Below are 11,483 nucleotides of genomic sequence, written 5' to 3' on the forward strand. Positions count from 1 at the left end.
CTTTATCAACTGTTTGGTACTACACTAAATCACTAATACTCTCACTCATCTCTATCCTTCCCGTTATAACTCTCAATTTTCTCAGTCCCCCACTCTCTATCAACTGCTCACTTCAGTGCATTCTCCAAATCTCCTTCATTCCATCAAAGATTCAAAGTCTCACTCCCTCTTAGTCTCTCCATCACTAATGCGCATTCAATTCTACACCTCACTCTCTCAGACTTCATCAACAATTTGTAAGCTTATATAAGATTATTTTCAATTGGGTTTTCTTATTTGACTTGATTATGTTTTAATTTGTTTCTAATCTTACTGGGTACTTGGGTTTTTACTTAGAGTCTCTGGAGGCTGGACAAAGGCAGACATGGAGTGACAAATCAAACAATGGTGTATTGATTTCAAATACTAAATTGAGAATTTGATTATGCTTTTTTTTTTGTATGAACTCTAAGCTTTGTCAAATGATTATTGCTAAAATTTATACTTCTTATTGATTTACAGTAATTTAATTTTAGTTTTAGGTTATATTACTTCTATTACAAATTCACAATTAATATGGAGTTTTGTATTTGCCTTGCTACTGTGTTTGCCATGTTGTTGTGTTTGCCTTGCTATTGTGTTTGCATGTTTCCTACATTTTGTCTAATATAAGCATTGTTTCTTAATATGTAGGTAGTCTCTAATAAATTGTCTGATTCAATGTCGAAGTCAAAGCAATGTAAAAACCTTACTAGATGGTATCCAATAACTAATGCCTCATCTTCAAGTTCAAATCTAATTTCTACTCCTTCCGTAGCTTCTCCAAACTTTGATGATGAATCATTGTTTTTTTAGAGTCTCTAGTTAATCCAGTGGATGATTCTAAAAAAGAGTATGCTGATTTTGTTGACAATGAGATGGTGATCCATGACTTTGAAAATTTATCGAACTGTAGGATTAGATTTACTTAGTTTATTCTTATATTATATTGATGAGTTAGAATATTTCAAAGTGTACTTTTTTCCCACTTAATATAAGTCTCTCACACCGCCGAGATTTTTCATATTTTTTTTCGTTTCATAAAAAACTCAAGCCCACCCGAACTCCAATTCCTGGATCCGCCACTGACTGAGTTGGCTAAATTGCAAATAGATAGCAACTGCTTCTCCAAGATTAAAGTCTCTCGATATAGACTGCAAAGGGAAACAAATCCAGTCCGGGCATTTTAACTTGTTCGGGAGATATTTGTAGCCTTCTCCAGTGATCTTAAAATTTCTGAGCTTCAGGAATCTCAGCCTCTTCATTTTTGCAAATGCTTTTGTACTTACTGTCTTAAAATTATTGGTGCCATTTAAAGTGAGTCCTTGGATTTCATCACATTCCTGTATCAAAGACACTGAGTCACATTGCGATAGATAATTTTGATGAAAACAGTACGCAAAAGAAGATACAAGAATGCACACAAGGCTAAAGTACAAGAGGTACATGATTTACAATATCGAGTTACAGTTTACTTGTACATATTGTGTGCCAACCAGCGAGTATTTTATTATTCTATGTGATGAAGCTTTAGACCTTGTTAAATGCAACAACACAATAATACTAAGATAATGTAGAAAAAGAACTCAGACTGCATTACATGCATATTTCGTGTATCACCACAACCTGAAAGATATGACTGCACATCATCTTTTTACATCACAAGACTCGGCGCAATGGCATATGAGTGGTGAAAGAAAAACCTACTGAACATAGACTTTGCAAACGAAAGTGTGGAATCATATAATCGGGTTATCAGACTTAGAAATTTTTTTTCTTTCCGAGTTCAACCACATATGAGGCACACTAATTTAACGAGGGTTGCACATGCTACCGTTGTAGTATATGCATTTAATTAACATAATGATTGATCAGGATGGTACTCACATATTCATTCCACAACACCTCTTCTGCATCCTCCAAGTGCCACACTACTCCATTTTCCAAGATTTTCAGGGCACTTTGCACGAACAATTGATCTACCCATGTCACGAAGCAAATCATGCATCAGGTTGTTATGATCATTAACGGTTACAAGGCAACGTTGAATGAGGACCTCAACTCCAGTCTGTGGAGAAAGGTCAAAACTATCTAAGATTTCCTTGACATGGTCAAAAGCCTCCCCAATAAAGAACACGATATATCAAGGAACATCTCCTCCTGTTTATATTCCAGCCCATCGTAACTAATTTTGAGCCTTTCTTGAATTTTCTGGGGAGGAAGTGTTTGCATTGCTTGATTGCACATTCCCAGAAGCTTGTCCTTCTACGAGCTTGGAAAGAACCAAGAACTTTTAGAGCCAATGGCAAACCTCTGACATGCTCGTTTTCGAGATATCAGAAAGAAGCCCTTCTTGCAAACAAACCATACCCTTTGTTTGCGTAGTTCCCTGACATCGGCAAGGAAACTTGAAGCTTCAAAGCTTTAATGAAATTTGTTGTAAAGAGCCTTTGCAACTGTTGTTTTCCCAATCCCGCCCATACCACAAATTCCAACAATGCGAACATCATCTCGTTTTCCAACATCTAAAAGAGAAATAATATCTTGCATACGAGAGCCTATTCATTGTCTGCTACCTTTAAGTCTGAATTATTGAGAAATTTAGAGATCTTAGAATAATCATCCGTATAAAGTTCGCTTCATGCCTCGCAATATATCCAATAACAATAAGTCAGCACAGCAGAAGTAGAGGCTGAGCACCCAAACAACTTTGAATTGATACATACTACAAATACTCCATATAATTATTGCTCCTAAAGAGTTCAACAGATGACAACTTAGACTCAGAAATCAATCAATCAAAATCTTCAGATAGAAAGGTTGTTCATAAATTTGTGCAAATTCTTTAATCCAAAGTGTCATCTTGTTTGATAGTAGTAGCCACTAGTACATGAAGATTGAGAATCAGCAAACTACATCGTATTAATATGAGTTTGGAATTCTTGATAACAATTAAGATAGATTAGTTAGTAAATATTACCCATCAGCTTTGGTTTTAAGATCCCAGCCAGACAAATTTGCAGCATCAGTAAGAGCAGCTTCCACCTCTTCACTACATCTTCATCTTTCTTTCCATGTTTCTGATCAAAAGCCTCCCCAAATGTACCGCTCTGTTTCCGGACATCTGAAGGATCAACATCATAAAATACTGAGAAGACTCGTTGCCCCAGTGTTATTCTACACTCCATGATCATCACTAGCTTCTCAAGACACCAACTTGAATCCGCATACCTTCTTGAGAAGACAATGACAGAGATTTTGGAGCCTTGGATTGCCCGCAGCAGTTCCTCATTTATAATCTCTCCCCTCTGGAGTTCATTTTCATCAATAAAAACTTTGATCCCAGCATCCTTTAAGGCCTGGTAGAGATGGCCGGTGAAGTTCTTGCGCGTGTCTTCACCTCTGAAGCTCAAGAAAACATCATAAATCCAATGATTTGAGGAGGATGGCTCAGATGAAGAGGAGTCTTCATCAGATTTCCTACTTGTGGCCATTGGTAGCGTAGACTGCAAAACAGCAATTGATCAGAAGGAAGGATGATTCACATGACTAACTCTTTGTTTTTTCCCTTTTTCATTTCCTACAAAGCAATTCAACTTATCGAAGTTTAACAACACTTACAAGAAAGAAATCAAACAAGATTTTAATTGATTGATTTATACTAACTGACTTAAGTCTTCACCAAGTTTAACAACACTTAGGGTAGAAATCAAATAAGATTACATTTAAGCACCAAATCAAACATGCTTCACGGTGACGTAACTCATCATGTGGTACATGTAAATTTCCAGAATTTCCCACTTTAATTAACACAAACCGAACCTACTTATGGCATGATTCGATTTGTGTCAATATAGATAATGAAGATAGCACTCAAATACAATTTTAGAGACTACATTGAAGCACTAAATTCATATGCACATATCTGAAAATAATCTAAGAGCAAAAAGAAGAGTAGAACACAACAATAGAAATACAAACTTCAATAATTATAAGAACATATATTCGACATAATCTCAAAAACATATTAAATACAATCTGAAAATTCTAAAACAAATACAAAACCAATACTTCCACATAAACAACAACTTACAATCTTCATAGACAAAGAATTGTAGATTAACATAAATAAACGAAGTCATGGAGATGAGTTGCGAGAATCACACGTTGTATGAACTTTAGAGTTACAGCCCTGCAATAGGTGAAACTCGGTGGAGATGATGATGACTTTGGGGTGAATGGCTTGGCTTAATTTGTGAGGGAAGTTTATAGTGGTGTTTTGGTAGAGTTTTAGCTCTTGAATGCTAATGAGAAGTGATGATTTTTCTTTGTGAATGATGTGTTATTTATAGAAGAGTTTTGACTCATTGAATATTATAGCTTGGATTTTTTCTCCTCAATTTATTTCACTTATTTTTGTCATTGGTGGGTGCAATCTCCTTTGATAAATTCTTTTTTTTCTCCTTTTAGGTGTCTCCTTCTTTCTCTTTTGCATTATCTATTTTTATTCTCTTCATTTTTCTTTCACCTCAATTTCTTTCACTTTTTTTGTCATTAGTGTGTGCAATCTTTTGATAAATTCCTTCTTTTTCTCCTTGTTAGGTGTCTCCTTCTTTCTATTTTGCATTATCTCTTTTTATTCTCTTCATTTTTCTTTCTCTTTTTTTATTTCACTTATTTTTGTCATTGGTGGGTGCAATCTCCTTTGATAAATTCTTTCTTTTTCTCATTTTTAGGTGTCTTCTTCTTTCTTTATTTTCCTCCTTTACTTGACTTTTCCTCTATTTTTTTCCTTCATTGTACAATATGAAAATAATAAAAGAAAAGATAATTCATATAAAAAGATCAAGTAAGTTATTAGAATAAGAGAGTAAGATTAGGAAAGTTACGGAATAAAAGTTTAAGATTTTCCCAAATGGTACGTTTTCTAGTCTAAAAATGATTCCTAATGCAAGTAGGATTCTCAATATATCACAAATGTTATAGAATGTCAATTAATGAAGACTCCTAACTTAACTAGGTTTCCTAGTTACACAAGGAATCCTACTTTCAATAATACTCTCGACAATTTCTGTGTTTTCAACCTGTTTTAACACCAAAATGCAACCAACGCTACCATAGACTCCTAACTCGACTAAATGACTCAATACTACAACAATAAGAGCTCAGCAAAGTACAATTGGAGGTAAAAACATGTTAAGAACGTCGCACAAAGTGTTCTTATCACTTACTAAACGAAGGCTCATTTCATTTGTAGCAGAGAAATGGTTCAAAAATATTACACAATACTCTTAATATACAAAAACAATTTCGACTTTTAAATCAAAAGGAATCAAGCATATGGATTATGGTTGGACACTCGGATCTAATCTACCTAAGGGTAACACCAACATAAATAGTAGCATCAAAGGTTTCTAATATTCAAGCATCAGTTCAAGTTTCAACAAAAAGCATCCAAATTTAAGCAAAAACCATGTATTTGTTAGGAATCAAATGATGAAAATTTTACCTTTTAGTTGAGTTCGATTACCGAAACCCCAATCCTCCTACTGCATGAACAAGGAAACTTGAGAGTGAGAGAGATGAAGATGGCGGATATGATCGCCATAGTCAAAAATGGTAAAGCGTGAAAGGAAGGTTTGAGAAAATGAGCATTATGAAGACTTTGAGTAGATAAAGACTTTTTTTAGCATTATGAATGATATGAGCACTTTGTGCGACGTTCTTAACATGTTTTTACCTCCATTTGTACTTTTCTTAACCCTTATTGTTGTAATTTCGAGTCATTGAGTCGTAGTAGGAGTCTTCGGTGACATTGATGGCATTTTTGTGCTTAAACGAGTTGAAAACGCAGAAATGGTCTAGAACCCTTATTAGGATATGAAACCTAGTTGGATTAGGAGTCTTCATCTTTCAATGTTTATGTTGCATTGGCTATATATTGAGAATCCTACTTGTATTAGGAATCATTTTTAGACTAGAAAACGTACCATTTGCGAAAGTCATACTTGAACTGAAACTCTTATTCCGTAACTTTCCTAATTGTAATTTTCTATTCTAGTAACTTACTTGATCGAGAAAGTTCCCTGTTGTGAAATGGAAACTTTCCTAATCTAATTGAGCTTATCTATCGCATATGTTTTTTTTTGGAAAAATTGCTAAAATACACCCCGAATTTGGCTCAAATTGTCAATTTACACCCCGAACTTATAAATGCGAAAATTTGCCTCCTCAACTTGGTAAAAACTATCGATTTGCATCCTCATCGTTAAATTTAAATTTTTTATCCAATCTGTGGTCACATGTCATGCACATGATAGGCATTTTTGTTATTTAATATATATTTCATTTTAATAACAAAAAACACAAGGAATTTAATATTTGTACAATTATATTTGTTCACTCATTTACTTCATGATTTTGTTTTCTTAATATTTTTTCTCTGCTAGTACACTTAACATTCATCATCAGCTAATTAAGTGAGGACACAAGACAAAACTCAAATCTTTGAAACGACAAAACCTTGGAAGAAAACTTGACGATTGCTAGAGACTATAGACATAATTAATTAGTTTTAATTTTTCACTTATGGTCGTAATTATGTATCGTTATTTTAGAAAAAAAAATTATCAAGAAAGATAGATATTGTGAAGTGAATGAGTGAGCAAATATAATTGTACAAAAATTTGTACATTTTTATCATTAAAAATTGAAATAAATATTAAATGACAAAAATGTACATCATGTGAATGACATGTGACCACAAATTGGATGAAACATGTTAAATTTAACGGTGAGGGTGCACACCGGCAGTTTTTGCCAAGTTGAGGAGGCAAATTTTCGCATTTACAAGTTCGGAGTGTAAATTGACAATTTGAGCCAAATTCAGGGTGTATTTTGGCAATTTTGCCTTTTTTTAGACAATATTTGTCTAGATTATGACAAGTTTATATTAATTATCTTGTCTTTTATTATTTTCAGATTTTAAAGATGAGATTGTGTAGCTAGAATGAAGGAAAATAGAGGAAAAGTAAGAGCAAAGGAGGAAATTAAGGGGAGAAGAGACTTTCATGCAGCAAACATCATGCAATTAAAGAGAAGATTAAGGAGAGGGAGCCGTGTACACCTAAGAGAGAGAAAAAAGGAAGAGATAAATGAGTGATTAAGTAAACAAAAATAGATAATGTAAGAGAGAAAGAAGGAGACAACCAAATTAAAGGAGAAAAAAGGAATTAATCAAATGAGATTGCACACACCAATGACAAAAATAAGTGAAAGAAAAAGAGAAAAAGAGAGAGGAAGAGATAAATGAGGGATTAAGTAAACAAAAAGAGATAATGTAAGAGAGAATAAAGGAGACAACCAAATTAAAGGAGAAAAAGAATGAATTAATCAAAGGAGATTGCACCCACCAATGACAAAAATATGTGAAAGAAAAAGAGAAAAAAAAGTAAGAAATAAAGGAGGGATTAAGTAAATAAAAGAGATAATGCAAGAGAGAAAGAAGAAGACAACCCACAAATTGAGGAGAAAAAGTCCAAGCTAGAATATTCAATGAGGCAAAACTCTTCTATAAATAACACATCATTCACAAAGAAAAATCATCACTTCTCCTTAGCATTCAAGAGCTAAAACTCTACCAAAACACCACCATAAACTTCACTCACAAATCAAGCCAAGCCGTCCACCCCAAAGTCTTCATCATCTCCACCGAGTTTCACCTATTGCAGCCGTACCTCTAAGGTTCATACAACGTGTGATTCTCAGAACTCATCTCCATGGCTTCGTTTATTTGTGTTAATCTACAATTCTTTGTCTATGAAGATTGTAAGTTGTTGTTTATGTGGAAGTATTGGTTTTGTATTTGTTTTAGAATTTTCAGATTGTATTTGATATTTTTTTAAAACTATGCCGAATCTATGTTCTTATAATTATTGAAGTTTGTATTTATATTGTTGTGTTCTACTCTTCTTTTACTTGCTCTTAGATAATTTTAAGATATGTGCATACAAATTTAGTGCTTGAATGCAGTCCCTAAGATTGTATTTGAGTGTTATCTTCGTCATCTATATTGACACAAATCGAATCATGTCCTAAGTAGGTTCGGTTTGTGTTAATTAAAGTGGGAAATTTTGGAAATTTACATGTACCCCAAGGTGAGTGACGCCACCGTGAAACATGTCTACAACAAAGATTTGGTGCTTAAATGTAATCTTGTTTGATTTCTACCCTAAGTGCTGTTAAACTTGGTGAGGCCCTAAGTCAACCTACATGTCAATAGAAATCTTGCATGATTAGATGTTCCCCTAAGTCTCTAATTGTATTGGTGTCTAAAAGTATCTAATCCGATGAATTAGAATGCATGATAGAACCAAACTTGTAATTATGTGGTGCATTGGTGAATTTAATTTAGTTTGGTAAAGAGAAGTCAATCATGTAAATAGTAATTTAGGTTTTATTTTAGTAGTTAATAATCAATTTCAAACTCCCCATTATTTTTTAACACTCAAAGTTTAGAGTTTCCTTCAATTTCCCAGACTAAACGATCTTTGCTTATTTTATACTAACAATGACATTTTACATGCTTTATTATAGACGTCTTAGAACGCTCTATCAATGAAGACTTTTTTTTTAGTAAATGATGACTTTGGGTAAAGCAATTCTGCCTTTAGGACCTCCTTTTGTGTCACATCCCAGGACCGGCTCCACCGTAACACGATATTTTCTGCTTTAGGGGCTTTCCCATAGGCCCTCAGGGTTTTATTTCTGGGAGCTCATGAGCAACTTCCCAGTAGGTCATCGATCCTGGGATTGCTCTAGCCCGAGCAAATTTAACTTAGGAGTTCCCATCTCCTCCGAAGCCATTGAGCCCCCAAAAGGCCTCGTATTAGATGGAAGTGGGCATGTACTTATAAGGCACATCACCTCCTCTTCGTTGGGCGATATGGGATATTATAATCCACCCCCTTTAGAAGTCCGACTCCCTCATCGGCATACTCGCACCACACGGCAGAGTGCCTCTGATACCAAATTAATCCATCCCAGGACCGGCTCCGTTGTAACACGATATTGTCTACTTTGGGCGCTTTCCCAGAAGCTCTCACGGTTTTGTTTCTGGGAGCTCACGAGCAACTTCCCAGTAGGTCACCCATCCTGAGATTGCTCTAGCCCGAGCAAGCTTAACTTCAGAGTTCACATCCACTCTGAAGTCATTGAGCCTCCAAAATGCCTCATATTAGATGGAAGTGGACATGTACATATAAGTCACATCACCCCCTCTCTGTTGGCCGATGTGAGATATTCTATTTCGGCTCAAAAGTAGTTTTGCTTTTAGGACCCTGCTTTCGGTTCAAAAGAAATTGTAGGTAAAACTGATGATGTTTGGTGACACTAAAAAACTGATTTTGGAGGAAGTGGTGCCCCTAAAAGCACGTTTAGGATAAGCACCCTGGGGGGTTGCTTTGCGAATTGCTTTCGCGAAACACTGAGGGAAAATAATGAACTTCATCACTTAATCCTATTTTGTCCTCACTGTTTTCCTCAAATTACCAACAAACCCTTATCTCTTCTCTTCCTCTCCTTTAGCAAACTCTGATTGTTCTACTTCTCCTCAATCTATTCATTTTATTTTAATGAAATCTCTTGTTAAACAAACATTGATTTCTCATCGGGCATGTGGGTGTGTTCGTGGTATAGTATTGAGTTCTTGAATTAAATCCTTCTTTGTAGGTATAGATTAATTTTGGATTTTCAGATTGAATTCACAGTCCACCACCATCCTCATTCTCTCATGTTCTTATAACTTGGTCCAATTGTTTGTGATCTGGGTGATGGAGGAAGAAAGAGGAGAGCTCATGTTCTCTGTTAATTAGTTTATGGTGATCTCGGTAATGGTGGAAAAAAGAGGTGAGGAAAGAGTAATCCTACTACTTTTCGATGTGACCTGTTACCAACTCTTAGGAATGAATATGAGTCGAAATTACCCCTGCCAATTTCTCAGTGGCACGAAAAGCACCTTTTGCAGAACCATGATTATCATCATTTGTCTCACATTCATCCCGCTATAACCAAAAAAGGTGCAAACAAAGATGCTTGCATTAGCAAATTCGTATGTAAACACAAAATAACTTGTCAAAAAGGACTAATGCTCTAATACCACTACAACTTAGATTATGTCATACCGCATACTTAGAAGTTTGATACGCGACATACATATATTGTGAGATGAAACCCAATTGTAGATACGCAACATATATTTGGACACGTTATTTGGTAATTAAATTGGAGCGAGATATTCTAATAAGAACTATCTTGTTGAGGGCGTGTTCTCCAATGCACCGTTACCAGGCCGAGCCCTTATTTTATTTTATTATGTGGCATGATCTGATTGGATCATTTCAAATTGCTCGCTCCACATGGGTTGCCTCGTTCTCAGACGTCCTATGGCTGTTTACAGTCGGCGCGGCTTGTGTAAGGCGACTCCAGTTGGGTAAGATCTGCGATCGAGGACGGTAATATAAGAATTGATGTGTGCGAGAGAAGCTTCATCACTAGATATTGAATTTTTTTTTCGAATAGTTAAATGAACATCTAATTTGGATGACCATTTCGAGTATCATATTTGAAATTTTTGGGTAAGATGGTTTAGGAGGGTTTCAGTGTGGGAGGGGGACGAGTTTGTGAGTCGAATGAAGAGTTGTCGTCGCCGCTCTAGGGACATCAACCCTTTTAGCCGCCACATCAAGTCCATTGTTTTAAAAGGTCAGTATTTGATCCATATTCGAACTGCTATTACGTGAATCAATCAGTCATGGGTTGTTAAGAGTTCCTTGTTAGACTGGTTTATCTTAGTTTCATAAATGATTGAATTGAAAACCCTTAAGTATCATATTAGTGCATATTAGTTAGCAAAGGAGTGTGAAAGTGTTATCGTTTTTATGACTCTGTGTGTATCATATTGTTTATTGATATAATTATATTTCTTATTTGACATTCTAACTTCTTCAATTGGGGATATCAACGTTGGCTTTGAGGGTGGTTTATGTAGAATAATGTAGATGGTTATCTGTAAATGGTCATTGCAGTTAGAGTTACTTATAACTGAGATTATTTAGTGGCACAACTATTTCTATTTAGTCTGGCGACATCGTCAATTCTGACCCTTGTATAAAGTCTGCAATTGTTGTTATTTTAGGTTATGTTAATCAGGATAATGAAAATGGTACGTAGTTGGACGTTGAAGTAACTATTTAAATTAAGTCTTCCTGCTATATAACTCTGGTCGCTAGCACTGTAGCCATGAAGTATATACTAAGACAGGTTGAGCTTTAGTTTATAATTATGATATTTTCATTGTTGATAACAAGTCATTAATAGTTATTTGTAGATATCCTGGGAATTACCAAACACATTATTATTGTTTTTTCGGTATCAAAGTTAGCAATGGCAAACTATGATTCTTTTGC

At 35.1% G+C, this 11,483-nt stretch overlaps 1 protein-coding gene across 1 annotated transcript in view; it reads right to left on the bottom strand.

The window, feature by feature from the left end:
- LOC126803709 (disease resistance protein TAO1-like) overlaps window positions 1-3,512 on the bottom strand; it is a 99,971-nt gene extending 96,459 nt beyond the window's left edge. The window contains exon 1 of the mRNA XM_050531464.1: window positions 2,999-3,512. Coding sequence (XP_050387421.1) covers window positions 2,999-3,512 — 514 coding nt within the window. The remainder of the gene's footprint in view (window positions 1-2,998) is intronic.
- Between the last annotated feature and the right edge of the window lie 7,971 nt (window positions 3,513-11,483).

This window comes from Argentina anserina, chromosome 1, assembly GCF_933775445.1.
Source record: "Argentina anserina chromosome 1, drPotAnse1.1, whole genome shotgun sequence".
Classification (NCBI taxonomy): domain Eukaryota; kingdom Viridiplantae; phylum Streptophyta; class Magnoliopsida; order Rosales; family Rosaceae; genus Argentina; species Argentina anserina.